Here is a 14,810-nt window from a genome sequence, read left to right as displayed (position 1 = left end):
TTCTAGCTTTTTTTCAAATGGAATTTACTTATTTATTTATTTTTACAGAATTTTAAAGTGGAAGATGGATGGACTTGCAAGTGCAATTTGTGTCATAATATAAAACAGCAATGCCGGAAAAACCATAAGTCTTTGTGTGGATAAAAGGGCAAAATATTGAGAAAAACTTGCATTTTCCAATGTATCTAGATTAATATGGATGTAGCTTACAGTTTTTGTCATCTGCTTACACACACAATCTTAACTTGTCACACAATTTGTGAAAGCTGACACTCAAACACCAGAAGCACACACCAAATCTGCAAAACCATACACTAATTCTCAGTCTTTGACTCGGTTTTAAATTTCATAAAGCACTTTTTGTAAAACACAAGACACAATTCTGTGTAACACCCAAATCTAACAGGAAGTATCTTGATTTCCTTTTTCAAACACAAGCGATGAAGATGCCACACTAATAGATCAGTGCCTCACACTAACTCCTCTCTTGTGCAAACACTCATGGCTTTACTAAACACCAACTAAACATGGCTTTAGAATAGACCTTGGAATAATCACAAATTATGATTGGTTTCAGTCCAGCTACTGTACACATGCTTGATAAACACTACCAGTCAAAACAGTGAGATTTTTTAAATGTTTTTTATTGTCTTCTGTTCACCAAGCCTGCATCTATGTGATCTAAAATACAGCAAGAGCAGTAATATTGGGATTTTTTTGACTATTTACAGTTTTTCTCAGTTGCAAAAACACTACAACCAGACCTTTGACATAAAATTTCTAAACCATAAAAATGACACCCATTTCCCTAAACTATAAACACTATTCTCCTGCTTTAGTCAGATTTGGTGAACTCTACTGTAAAACTCTACACACAAATCCCTACATTTCTCCTCAAAGACCATGTGGTCATTTAGAAACACTAGCATTCAATATTGTTCACTTGAGTCTGCAAAGTTTGAGCTCAATTAGCACACAATTATCAGTAATTACAGAGAGCCAGTATTTATGTGCTTGTCAAAACCATTCACGCACTTTTTTGTTAACTGTGAAACAGAACGTTGAATTTTTCAAGCAGCAGATCTGCAATTCCTCTCCAAAACAACTCCCTCTTATCCAGATTTCTGTAGTCGCTCTGGCGTTTGTCAAAAAGCTCTTTGTGTTCAGACACCAAAGACACCAGCAACTCCACATTCATCTTGCCTTGAGGCATCTTTATCTACTTTCCTCTTCCTCATTACGTCCTCAGCAACACAAGAAAGCAAAAGTGAAGCACAACCGCAACACGGCTGTTGTCATTTACTCACAATAATTCATAAATAATTATTATGAATTATCTTCACACTTGTTTCTAAATATTAAAATATACAAAATCAAAGCCAGATGGCACGGCTGCATCTGTGGTTTTGAGAGTTACAGAAGAGTGCAAATACCAGATGATGGAAGAGGAGTAATGCTGCGTTCACACCGCCCAAACCGTCATGCGTCAGTTGCGGCAAGATTACATGTAAAGTCAATGGTTGAGTCCGTCAGAGGTCCGTCAGAGGCTCTGCGTTGCGTTGTGTCCGTTGGATCCGTCAACTTTTCAAGCGTTACCTGCGTTTCAAGCGTCAACGCAGCCAACGCAAGCAACGCAGAAGTTCAGCTAGTTGAACTTTTGACGGACTTAACGCACTTGACGCAGTGCGTCAACCAATCAGAGCGTCTCACTGTAGCGACGTCACCACACGTATTTTGAATGAAGCGGGAGCAGAAAAAACAACAACATACAATTCTCTGCGATTGAAGACAGCTACAAACTTATTCTAGCCGTCTGCAATCGCAGAGAATTGTATGATCCGTCATCGTTGTTGTATAAAGACAGGAATGTAAAGGAACTTGCTTGGATGAAGATCGCTGAAGAGATCGGGTTGTCAAATCTTTTCTCAACGTAATTATTTCCCATTTCGTTAGCTAGCGAAACATGTTCATGAGAGGATTCCAAAATGTCCAGTCCCAATAGTTTGCCATGGTTTATTCAGGGGAAGTGTGCAGAAAACTAGATGCGTTGGGAGCGTTGCCTGACGTGTGCGGTGTGAACGCACCAAAAAGCAAGCGTTGACAGCTTCAACGTACATGCGTCAGACTAGATGCGTTAGGTGCGTTGCCTGACGCAGACAAAGTGTGCGGTGTGAACGCACCATAAGAGCAAAACCAAAAACAGTCTTTTCAGATTAAATTAGAGCTACTGTAATAGACCATGTTCTTGTGCATGGAATGACAGAGACAGAACAAAGAGTTACACAGATTTTACTATTCATTATGTTTGTTCTAATGTCTGTCATTCAATTTTACTTCTTCAAATGTTATTTCAATTCACTTGATTTCTCCAAATTACCATCTGTTGTATGTTCTCTATTCTTATGTATGCTTTGGCAATGCAAAATGTGCTTTTGTCATGCCAATAAAGCTGTTTGAATCGAGTGAGTGAGTGAGTGAGTGAGTGAGTGAGTGAGTGAGTGTGTGTGTGTGTGTGTGTGTGTGTGTCTGTAGACCTACACTTTCGTAGTCCTGCTGTCATCATGATCTCTCCTCCATGATCCACACTATAAACACACAAACACACATTAATGTAGATCTGCATCATTCACACACGTTCAGTATGATAGTATTAGTGTATGACATACTTCAGTATCTCTAGTTTATAGTTTGGATCCTCCAGTTTGTGTTTGAGCAGCTGTACTCCTGATTCTCCTGGGTGATTGTAGCTCAGATCCAGCTCTCTCAGGTGTGAGGGGTTTGAACTCAGAGCTGAAGACAAATAACCACAGCCTTCCTCTGTCACCATACAGCCAGACAACCTACAGACACACACAGTCAGATCATCTACAGACACACATCAACATTATGACTGTCTGACTGTACTTTATCTCTTGTATGTTCTTCAGTACCTCAGTGTCTGCAGCTGACAGTTTGGACTCTTCAGTCCATCAGAAATAATCTTTACACCAGAGTCCTGCAGGTCATTGTTACTCAGATCCAGCTCTCTCAGGACACAGTTTGAGGACTGAAGAGCTGAAGACAAACTCTCACAACACTGAGCAGAGAGATTACAGCCAGCAAACCTGAAAGAGAGCAGAACACACACATCAACATTCAGATCATCTACAGACACACATCAACATTATGACCGACTAACTGTACTTTCAATTAAACTTAATTACACTTTATTGTTGGAATTTCTTCCAAAAATGTTCTTGCATCTCACAGTGTGTACTGTCTCACATCAATACACTTCCACACCAATGAATAACCCAACAGTACAATAGACTCAACTTAATAAAACAATAACAGCAATACAAATACATGGTTACAGTACATTAGTATAGTCCTTTCTACTTTCCGGAGCCCAGAGGCCTACAAGACCCCTAATTCTCATTTATAAATATTACAGACTAATAAACAAAGCAATTACATAATCTGCAACTCTAAGCCTCTGCTTGAAGACAAAAAGTGATATGCCTCATACAAAATGTGAGAAGGGTCAGACATAACTTTTCCTATGACACCCTGAAGCCCCCTGCAGTGACAGACCCCTTCACCCCCAGAATATGATTTTAAACACGAAAAACTAATCCCTCTGATCTGACTGTGCCACCTCAGATTCAATTTCATCCTCATCTGCAGAATGTTTAAAAAATTAGTCTAATCTTTCTATAGCCTTCCAAAAAAAAAAAAAAATTGTTCAAACATCAAATAAATGATCTGACCACTCAGGTATGAATGGATTAAGAATATTAACACTCTGACCATCTCATTATCTACTACTATAGGTTTTTGTGTTGTTGACAATCTGATCTCCTTTTCTAGCGGATTTAATTCTGTTGTATCCTTCTTCTTAAAAGCACTTTTCTCCAGATTCATCACATGCCTAACATCTTTAGTAATGTACATCTCATTATTCGGACAGATTGTAATCTCCTTAGTTGGTATCACTGACTGCACACAGAAACCTATGTAGTCTGTTAATGCTTTCTTCTCTGGTTTACTGCTTTTCAGCTTAGATTTCTACATTTCTACTAGGGATGCAACAATACAGTTAGTCCACGGTTCAATATGTACCTCGGTTTTCGGTTCGGTTCGGTTCTGATATCTTGCCACTTCAGTGTGGGTTTTTTTGGAACAAATCAATAAAATACTCCTGTAAACCTCTGCACGCTAGATAAAGTGTGGTTTAGTATGTGTCTGCTTAATTTTTCTTTTGAGAGAGGTATAATTTTTTAGATTTTTACGCAAAATAGAATGGGTTTCATTCATACTGGATGCCAGAGGGCGCCCTTGTGCAAAAAAACAAAACACATATGCATCAAAGAAGTAGCGCTAATAACGTTCCGTTCCAGCTTCTCTAATATGGATAAAAGCATCGCTATTGCTGTAACTTATTAAAAACAAGATATAACGGTAAACGTTTTGAATGATGAAATCTAAGGACAATAAACACTCGTCTGCAATAATATATGGTTTATCTGTGTTCTTCAAGCCATCTCGGGTATTTTCATAAGCCATTGCTAATCGACAAACATTGAATATGAGTATAGAATTTATCGTCTGCCTCATTCTGTGATGAGAATCCACATCAGATCACAACATAAGGAAGTTATTTCAAACACTCGACTGATGTTGTGAATTAAAAACAAGTTATAATGTTTTTGTAACTTTATTTTATAACTTTTGTTGGACAACAGGTTTAGAAAGGCTTATCATTGCATGTCATTAGAATGGAAGATGCTCTGCGTGTTGCGTTATTTTTTTCAAATATAAGAGAGGAAGCGTTTTCTCATTTCAGCACATGAAATCATGGGCAAACATACAGCAAATTCCAAGAGAAATAAAAGGAAGGAAGATATTTAGATGCAAAACCGAAAAACCGCAATTCACAACCGTGTATTGAACCGTGGATGTCGTACCGAACGGTTCGATATTATATTGAGTATTGTGACATCCCTAATTTCTACAAGATGTACCACATTATGATCCGAGTTTGCAACCGGTGACCTTATCCTGGACACATATGCTCCCTCCACATTTACAAAACAATTAGCAGCAAGTTACTCTTCTTTGATTGGCCCTTTACATATCACTTAAAACCCAGCATTGTTATATCCAGTTTAAACTGGTTCATATCAACAAGTACTGGAGCGTCTGGATGCTGCATATGAACACAATCTGCCACAGCAGTCACCACTCTCATTGACTTTCCACTGTGAGCTACATAAACCACCACCAGAACACAACCAAATTACCTGGACAGGTAGAAATCAGACTCAAATACTAAATCTCCATATCTGTGTCACAAACCTTTCCATTCACTTTATACTGATGACACCATATATCTTTATATAGACAGACCCCTCATGATCTCTTGTATGTTCTTCAGTACCTCAGTATCTGCAGCTGACAGTTTGGACTCTTCAGTCCATCAGAAACAATCTTTACACCAGAGTCCTGCAGGTCAGTGTTACTCAGATCCAGCTCTCTCAGGACACAGTTTGAGGATTGAAGAGCTGAAGACAAACTCTCACAACACTGATCTGAGAGATTACAGCCAGAAAGTCTGGAAGAGATAAATAATAATAATAAAGACATGTAAAGAGGATTTTAATAGTGCAATGACAAAACAACAGAAAAGAACAAGTAGAAGAAGAATAAGTTACCAATCAAAATTAATTTGTACTACAGAAGTGGCACAGAAGAACAAAAGTGTCTTGTAGGTGTATTTTCATGTTTAATGAGGCTCAGAGGCGGCAAGAGAGCAATCAAATTCATAAATTCATGTTGAGATTAATGTTTTAAACATAACATTTTGAATATAGAAATATTAAATGATTTAAATCACTGAAAAGATATTTAAAATTTAATTACTGAATCATATCATCCATTTGATTTGTTTGAACGGCTGATTTATTCAGGAATAAAACAAGTGACTGTATTTATGAATGGAAAACTGAATCATTGATGCGTTTAAAAACACGTTAGTTTATAAACTAAACACCGCTGTGTTTGAATGGAGATGTGCAGCAGTTGTGACTTGTTTCAAACTATTTGTGACGACAAATTAGAGCAAAATCAGACAATAGTGTTACAGTCAGACAATATAAGTCACTTAATAATAACTTCTTGTGTAACTGTTGTATTAAAGCTGTCGGCTGATATCCTCATGAGCAGTGCATTGATATACAGCACCTTTGCACTTCGGGCACTTTAGTTTGGGCACATAATGTCCTTACGACAGAAGAAAGAAAGACATGAACATCTTGGATGACAAGAGAGTGAGTACATATCTGGATATCTGTAAATTTTTTTTCTGAAAGTGAACTACTCCTTTAAGTTAATTTAGAAAAATATTTGGAGCATTTTTTGTTTGTTAAATGTAAGTTTTCATTTTTTTAAAGTAACGATCAAGCGGCAGACAGTGAGTTGATCAGAGCATATGTTTGATCAGTTTAGTCTTCTTAAATCATCACGACTTGCCTAAAATAAAAATTCTAGATATAAAACAGTTCAAGCATATCACAATGTTAAACGCTTAACTGATATAAATGTGTGCTGCTAGACCCATATCCAGTCGTTTGTGTGGAGAGTGGAAGCTGAAGTGCAGGACATGGAGGCTTCAGATGATCACTCTTTAAGATTTTTTTCAGTGGAAATAATTTAAAATACGAAACACCATTCGAGCCGCTGTTGATAGTCGCAGTATCCTGGTATCGTGTTGTTTCCAATTTTTTTCCTCACGATTATTGATGAATGTGTAAAATATAAACATAAGGAGAAACCTAAAACAAGCCCGATCCAGACCCACATCTGAGCTATGACCTGAGAATTGTCCAGCTCAGCCCTAGGGCCGTAAATAAGTCCGCTGGGGCCCGTCTGGCTCTGGCTAAAATACAAGGCTCTAACCCAGAAGAGTTTCACTGAACTTACAATTGTGACATAAATATTATGATTGTACTTCTGACAAATTGTGACCATTTACTTGTTTCACATAAATACAGCGCTTTCATGTTTTAACTCATTCAAAGGAACGATTTCATGAAAAACTGATCAACATTTTCTTATCTCATGGACATATATTTGTTGTCTTGTCATGAGGACTGTTCTGTAAACCAGAATAGATGTGTCAAAGATGGACAGATAATGAATAAGAACATGTGTGACCTGCTGAAATGTTTCTAAACCTGTTGTGACATTAATTTGATCCTGATGGTGACAAAGTAATTATGTGTTAGAAAACTAAACCTATATCTCTCATAATAGGTACTGTAATAGTCAAACAGCTGGAACATTAAACATTTATTATTAATAATTAGTGAAGATTAAATGTTATATTATTGTTGCTATTGATATTACCAGTAATGTATGTCACTATTTTATCTTCATTCACAAGTGAAAATGTCTGAATTCCAGCTTTACTGATGAATAGTGTCTGTCTCTTTGCTTCATCTGCTGCTGATTTAATGAATGAGTTTCACATCAGACTGAGTGTATTTACTGCAGCACTAACACACATTTTGATCAACTATCTACTGTATTAAGAGTGCTGTGACTCATTTAAGATTCGGGCCTGTTATTTAGGAGAAAATCTCTCATTAGGAACATTTATTTTAAAGGGGTCAGATTCATTATTAAATATGATAGTTTAGCTAATGATTAAACACTCACAGAGCTTTTCTGCAGTTGATCACAGCTGGTATCAGTCTTCTTCTGCCCTCATCTGATGTGTTGTATTTCATGAGGTCCAGTTCATCCAGCAGCTCCTCTGACATCTGAATCATGTAGGAGATTGTTGAGCAGTGAGCAGGAGAGAGTTTCTTCTCTGAGTGTTTGTCTGATTTCACAAACTCCTGAATCTCTCTGGACAGAGTCTGATCTTTCACTTCCAGCAGACAGAGGAACAGATTGATGGATCTTTCGGTGGAGAGATGTTCTATTTTCTTCTTTAGTATTTTATGTTTATTTTTTATTAAATCAATTTCATCCACATATATCCCATCACCATAATCATCATTATCATTATCATTAGTGTTACCCTTGATCATCTCTTTAATGTACTGTGTGGTTCTCCTGATGCTCTCTGGTCTGTTCTCTGTGTGTGTCAGTAGATCCTGTAAGAGTCTCTGATTGGACTCCAGTGAGACGCCCAGCAGAAACCGCAGAAACAGATCCAGCTGACCATTCTGTCTCCTAAGAGCTTTATCTACTGCTGATCTTAGTAGATTATACAGAGAGTCATTTTCAAATCTGTAAAATCTAAATTTATCCAGTGTCTCTGTGTTCTTCGTTAAACAGCAGTAAAGCACAAAGAAAGCAGCCAGAAACTCCTGAATGCTCAGATGAATGAAGCTGTAGACTTTCCTCTGGTGAATCACAGATTCCTCCTTAAAGATCTCAGTGCAAATCCCAGAATACACTGAGGCATCAGTGACGTCTATGCCGCTCTCAATCAGGTCCTCCTCATAGAACATCACATTGCCCTTCATCAGCTGTTTGAAAGCCACTTCAGCAAGTTTCACAATCACTTCTCTGTTGGACTGCAGGAGTTTCTCTGGATCTCTCTCTTCATACTTCTGGTTCCTCATGTTGATCTGAATCAGCAGGAAGTGGATGTACATTTCAGTCAGAGTTTGAGGGATTTCTGCACTCAGATCTTCTTCCAGGATCTTCTGAAGCACAGTGGATGAGATCCAGCAGAAGACGGGGATGTGGCACATGATGTGGAGGCTTCTTGCTCTTCTGATGTGTGAGATGATTCTGCTGGCTTGATGCTGGTCACTGATTCTCTTCCTGAAATATTCCTCCTTCTGAGGCTCATTGAATCCCTGAATTTCTGTCAGACGGTTGATGTATTCGGAGGGGATCTGATTGGCTGCTGCTGGTCTGGAGGTGATCCAGATGAGAGCAGAGGGAAGCAGTTCTCCTTTCATGAGGTTTGACATCAACACACCCACTGATGAAGTCTCAGTCACATCACAAACTTTCTGATCATCTGAAAACATCAGTGTGATTCTGCTTTCATCCAGACCATCAAAGATGAACACAACTTTACACTCCTCATAAATCTTTGAGTCCAGATCTTGAAGTTCAGGATGAAAGTCCAGCAGAAGTCTGTGAAGACTGTACTGATGATCTCGGATCAAGTTCAGCTCTCGAAATGGAAGCACAAACATGAAATCTACATCCTGATTGTCTTTTCCCTCGACCCAGTCCAGAATGAACTTCTGCACAGAGACGGTTTTTCCGATTCCAGCGATGCCTTTAGTAAGAACAGTCTTGATTCGGTCTTTCTCCTCATATCCTGGTTCAGGTGAGGCTGTAAAGATGTCATTGCAGTAGATCGGAGTGTCTTGTGAGTGTTGTGTTCTAGCTGTTTTCTCCATCTGTAAAACCTCATGTTCTTCATTCACTCCTTCTCTTTCTCCCTCTATGATGTAGAGCTGTGTGTAGATGCTGTTCAGGAGGGTTTCATTCTCCTGGAGTTTCAGTCCCTCAAATAATCTCTCATACTTGTTCTTCATGCTGGTTTTGAGTCTGTCTTTGACTCTCTGTAGTTCATCATTCACTGGTTGATCATTTCTATCCAGGATCGGTGTAACAGGAGTGAATGTACTGGTCAGACGGATGGCAGAGGGTCTAAACTGTAAGTTGGAGACTTCATTTATTCTGCTGACACAACAACAACAAAAGACAATACATTATAATCATGAAAAAGTACTGAAGTTAAAATGACAGTAAATCAATACAGATGTTATTCTTATATTTTTTGTCAAATTATTGTCTTGCATATTAACTTCATTTTAAGTTTATTTGCATAACACTTTTTGCAATGCACATTGTTCCAAAGCAGCTTCACAGATAAGAAAATACACAGAAAAAGAAATCCTTTTAATTTTATGCCTTTTAATTCTCCTATAGCAAGCAGTGACAACAAACTCTCTGAGATTAAACAACTTCCTCCTCAAACTGACATCACAGGATCTGTTAGTAAATTTCTCATATCTAGTATTTCAATCACCATCACTAATTTGTCTTGACAGTTTCACAATTAACAATATATTCTACACTTCTCATAATCACATAAAGGTCTCTAACACTGTGTCCTAAACAGACGTGACACAGCAGCGTAATGTGATAAAATCATCAAATATCAGTCAGACAGAAGTGTGAGTGGGTGAAATGAACTCAATCTAATTCAGAAATAAAAAACTTTAACATTATTAGAAATAGAATGTCATAGAATACACTTGTTTGAACATTCTTGTTTTGTCTTAAATGTATTTTCAAGATGTGAGGAACACTACCTATTACTGCTTTCAGATATAAAGGTCTTACAAAATGATATTCCAACAATTGTAACATTAAATAAAGCACATAATGAGATCATTGTCATTCAGTAGTTTGTAAAGTCTAGTTCCAGCTGCAGTGTTGTGTGTGTTATTGATTTGATAAAGCACTGGATAACAAACTAAAATCTAATCACAGAAAGGTTTATAGTCTGATGTATTGTGTTTCAGAGTGAAGCGCAGCACTAACTTTCATCTCATGATTCTGTTTTCAGTGTCTTGGAAAACAAAACATTTCTCCTAGTTTTAACTCTCATATTAATCCATTAGTTTCCTCCTAGTTTTACTAGATCTGTCAAAACACCATCACATTTACACTCACCTGGGGTCAGAGGTCACTGGTTTATTACTGAAATCAGGAGGTTTAGGCAATGATAGATCACTCTTCATAGACACACAGCTGGGTTCAGGAGATGAAGATTTCTGTCTCCCCCTGCTGGAATATATATGAGAAAACACAAATATGTCTTCCTTTAGTTCTTCCTGCTGTTAACTTCATTATGAGTCTCTCTGTTGTCTAATAGTAGGTAGTGTCTCACCTGGGGTCAGAGGTCACTGCTTCATCACTGAGTTTAGGAGGATGAGGAGTTGATCTGTCACTCTTCAGAGACTCTCTGTTGTGTCTTTGAGATGCTGTTCTCTCACTGCTCCCTTTATTATCCATGATTAACTAGAGACCAAGAGTGTAGAATATAGAATTTATTAGAGATGCTTTGACGTGTCCCAACTAATATCCAGCAACTACTAAACTGTCTCTAGCAATAATTTTGGTCAAACAATTAAATATATGTATATGCTGTTGTAATTTTGGCCTCATCTAAAGGTCATACACTGATATAACCTGAGAAGTTAAAGCATATACACTAGAAAACAGTGCACTTTCACGGCACACATTTAATAGATAAGCGGAGCTAGAATATTAAACATATGAGCACAGTTGAGCTGAATAATGAAGTTCACTGTCTTTAACTTTAAATGTTGTTAAACTGAATGCACACAGCAAACTACTAGCTGAAATTAAAAACTCAGACTGAAATCAGAGCGTGTGGTTTATCTGCTAATCAGATTCATGTGAAGGTTGTGTTTGTTACTATCGACCTTTCTCACAACTTCCGTATTTTGCGCCGGAAATACGTAATTGCTGTGTAAACCCATTTCCGCCCCGGTATGCCGGTAACCAGTTAAACAACGTGAAAAACGCTTAACGTGGCTTAATGTATGTAAAAAACGACCAGGAAACCGCAAGTTTCTGTCAGACCTTACGTGGAACAAACACTAACTACTATCAAAAGAACGAGCCCTTATTCCACATATAAAGTGAATAATATCACGTTAAGCGTTTTCTCCCCCATAGAAGCCCATTATAAGGAAACAGCTTAACGTGGTTTACGTACCTCAACAGCGACCAGGGAAAACCAAACTTATGTTAAATTTGACTTATAATAAATACTTGCTGCTGTCAAAAGAACGAGCTCTTATTCAGCATATAAAGCGATCGCCCCCCATAGAAGTCCATTATAACAAACAATGTTAAGCTTTTTCCTTAATGGAGTTCTATAGGGAGAAAAGCGTGATATTATTCACTTTATATGCTCAATAAGAGCTAATTATTTTGACAGCAGAAAGTGTTTATCATAAGTAAAATTTTAAGCCACGTTAAGCTTTTTTTTTTTTTTGTATAATAGACTTCTATGGGGCGCGATCACTTTATATGCTGAATGAGAGCTCGTTCTTTTGAGAGCAGCAAGTGTTTGTTTTAAGTGAAATTTAACAGAAGTTTGGTCTTCCCTGGTCGCTGTTAAGGTAAGTTAAACCAAGCTGTTTCCTTACAATGGGCTTCTATGGGGGAGAAAACGCTTAACGTGATATTATGCACTTTATCTGTGGAATAAGGGCTCGTTCTTTTGATGGTAGTTAGTGTTTGTTCCAAGTAAGGTATGACAGAAATTTGGGGTTTTCTGGTCATTTTTTACGTACGTTAAGCGTGTATAAACGCGGATAAACTCTTAGTGGAAAAACGTATATCCTTTATCCAATTTGTTCCTCTTTGTGACGGAGTTTTCCTACACGACTCTTATGGGGTCTGCAAAAGTTATCTTTGACAAACCAGCGAGGGAAGTTGTGTAGACTCTCTCCATTTTAATTTTAAATTACCCGGCTTTCTGCTGTGTTGACATTACACAGGAAGTCTGCATACCCTGCGATTGCGTATTTCCGGTTTCTGTGAAAAAGGTCTATTGAAACAGTAGAGTCATCATTGGTCCAGTTCATTTTTAATATTAATATAAAGTGATGTAGAGCGTGATTCAGACACTCAGTCTCTGATGCTGCTGTAATGTTGCTGGATCACATTGTGTAATTGTCTACTGAACATACAAACATAAAAACACCTCTCTTTAGGAATTATGAACATGTTGGTAACCATTACTATAAATAAATACTTTAGACATTAAACTGCAGTCAAAAGTCTATCATTGTGGATTGATCTGATTAAAATAATAATGAATAGTCACCTCAGATTCTCTGATTTAGGTCATCAGTGTGTGATGATCAGACAAACATGATGCCTATTGCTTTACTGCTGAATCTCTGATGGAGAAAATAAAGAATTGTGCTTTACACATTTCTATAGTAAACAAATACATAAGCATAGGGGCCTATATGTTCATCAAGCATGAGACTTGTGTAACAGATATCTCATTATTGATAATAATCATGACAGCACACAAACCTGAAAACATTTACCACAGTAAACAGTGTAAAATGGGAAAGGGTGTAATTTCATTTACATATTTATTACAAATTAAAACATGCTAAACATTTAACATTATCAACCCACATTTCAGTAAGACAATAGTAAGTAGCCAGGAGTGGATTTGTAAATGTGAACATCTGGAGATCAGGTTTAGTTTAGTGATGAGTTTATGGCATACAGATGTATTACTGATTAATGTGACACTCATATGAACATATATTTCAACTGAAGAGACACTGAAACTGTTCAACAGTGGGTTACTTAAGGATCAGAGTAAGATGTGTTAAGTGTTCATTGTGTCGTTATATAAACCAACTGAACAAATGATCTAAAGTTACACGAATCAAAAGACATCCGATAATATTCGTGCCATCACAAGAAAATAACTCACCTTAAAGTTTGACATTTGAAGTTTATAAAGTCTCCAAAATGGCGTCTTCTCAAGCACGAAATTGTAACTTTCGCTTTCGTTCTTCCGTGTTTCCTGAAAGAGAGTCTCAACACCTGTGTCTACCTGCAGGACGCGCGTCAGAGCTCACCTGATCACCTGATCCTCCTGCAGGAAACACTAGGCTCGGTTGAGATGCGCCTCGCCTGAACTAAAGGTGAGAGAGAGTAGGGGTGCTTTTCAATATCCCTCCTCGTCTCCTCACTCCTCCGTCCTCCATCCTATGACCCGGAAACCGATCGAGTTCAGCCATCTTGTAGGACATCTCAATTCTCTAATTGCACCGTGAGGAGGCGAGGATCGAGGAGTGAGAAGGTTTCTGAGGAGTCTTGAGCGAGGATAGACAGGAGTATCCTATGCCGAAGTGTTTTATCTACTAAACGTGACGCACTCCTCCCCCTTCAGATGTGTCATAATAATTTACATTTATATTTTACCTTTGCAGTGTAAATAATGTCATATATTTCAACAGGGCATCTTGCTTTGTTAATTATTATGAATGCCTTAAATAACGAACTTTAACAACATATGGGCAGATCCCTTTAGCCTAGCTGATGACGCTTTGAAGTGAGGCTTGAGTATCCTAGTCAATAGGCTTGTTTGAGATGCGCCTAGCCTCGCCTGAAATGTAGGTGAGAGTAGGCGGCTGCAGTGAGAGAGGAGTGAAATAAGCGGACAGTTCTGAGCTTTGGAAGCGGAACAGAAACCTACGAGATCAAAGGCGGATATCGCGTTATCCACAATCACCTGCTGTGTTGCTGATAAACATGATATAATTTAAGTTCTATTGCTTTTATATGAGAATAAATACTTTGCACAACACACTCAAAGTGATTGCTGTTTAATTCCATTCGAAAGGCGTATTTATCATCCATTTTTTACTTCAATACAAATTTGTATTTTAGATTTTTATAATAATATGACAACAATCACAGAGATCACACAGAGATCGCACTGTCATAGTGTTTGGGAATATTCATGCAGAATTTAAACATAACTACATGATATTAGTTCAAAAAATAAAACATTTTAGAAAAGAATGCGACATCACATTTGTTTGAACCAATGAGCATTTACAACTATTAAGAGTTTGCATAATGACATTTAATTTTTTTTAATAATATCACAAATGTGCATTATTATAATGCAAAACTCTGATTATAACTGCTGTAATGCACCCATAGTTGTTCCTATTATTCTGAATGATGACTGTCAGTAGATTCTCTAAATC

At 37.6% G+C, this 14,810-nt stretch overlaps 1 protein-coding gene across 1 annotated transcript; it reads right to left on the bottom strand.

The window, feature by feature from the left end:
* Positions 1–7,694: 7,694 nt before the first annotated feature.
* On the bottom strand, positions 7,695–10,810 carry LOC141336116 (NLR family CARD domain-containing protein 3-like). The gene is made up of 3 exons (XM_073841636.1): positions 10,699–10,810; positions 8,051–9,696; positions 7,695–7,960 (listed from the first exon to the last, which is right to left on the bottom strand). The coding sequence occupies exons 1-3, from the start codon at positions 10,764–10,766 to the stop codon at positions 7,695–7,697; spliced, it is 1,980 nt and encodes a 659-aa protein (XP_073697737.1). The 5' UTR covers positions 10,767–10,810.
* Between the last annotated feature and the right edge of the window lie 4,000 nt (positions 10,811–14,810).

This window comes from Garra rufa, chromosome 6 (genome assembly GCF_049309525.1).
Source record: "Garra rufa chromosome 6, GarRuf1.0, whole genome shotgun sequence".
Taxonomy (NCBI): domain Eukaryota; kingdom Metazoa; phylum Chordata; class Actinopteri; order Cypriniformes; family Cyprinidae; genus Garra; species Garra rufa.
Note: the sequence above shows the minus strand (reverse complement) of the source record. Positions and strands in the feature narration are given on the sequence as shown.

Coding starts and splice junctions, on each gene's coding strand:
- LOC141336116 (XM_073841636.1), bottom strand. CDS start 10,766: ATGAAGAGTGATCTATCATTGCCTAAACCTCCTGATTTCAGTAATAAA. Junction 9,697..10,698: donor CCAGTGACCTCTGACCCCAG/GTGAGTGTAAAT, acceptor TTGTGTCAGCAG/AATAAATGAAGTCTCCAACT. Junction 7,961..8,050: donor CAAGGGTAACACTAATGATA/ATGATAATGATG, acceptor AGAAAATAGAAC/ATCTCTCCACCGAAAGATCC.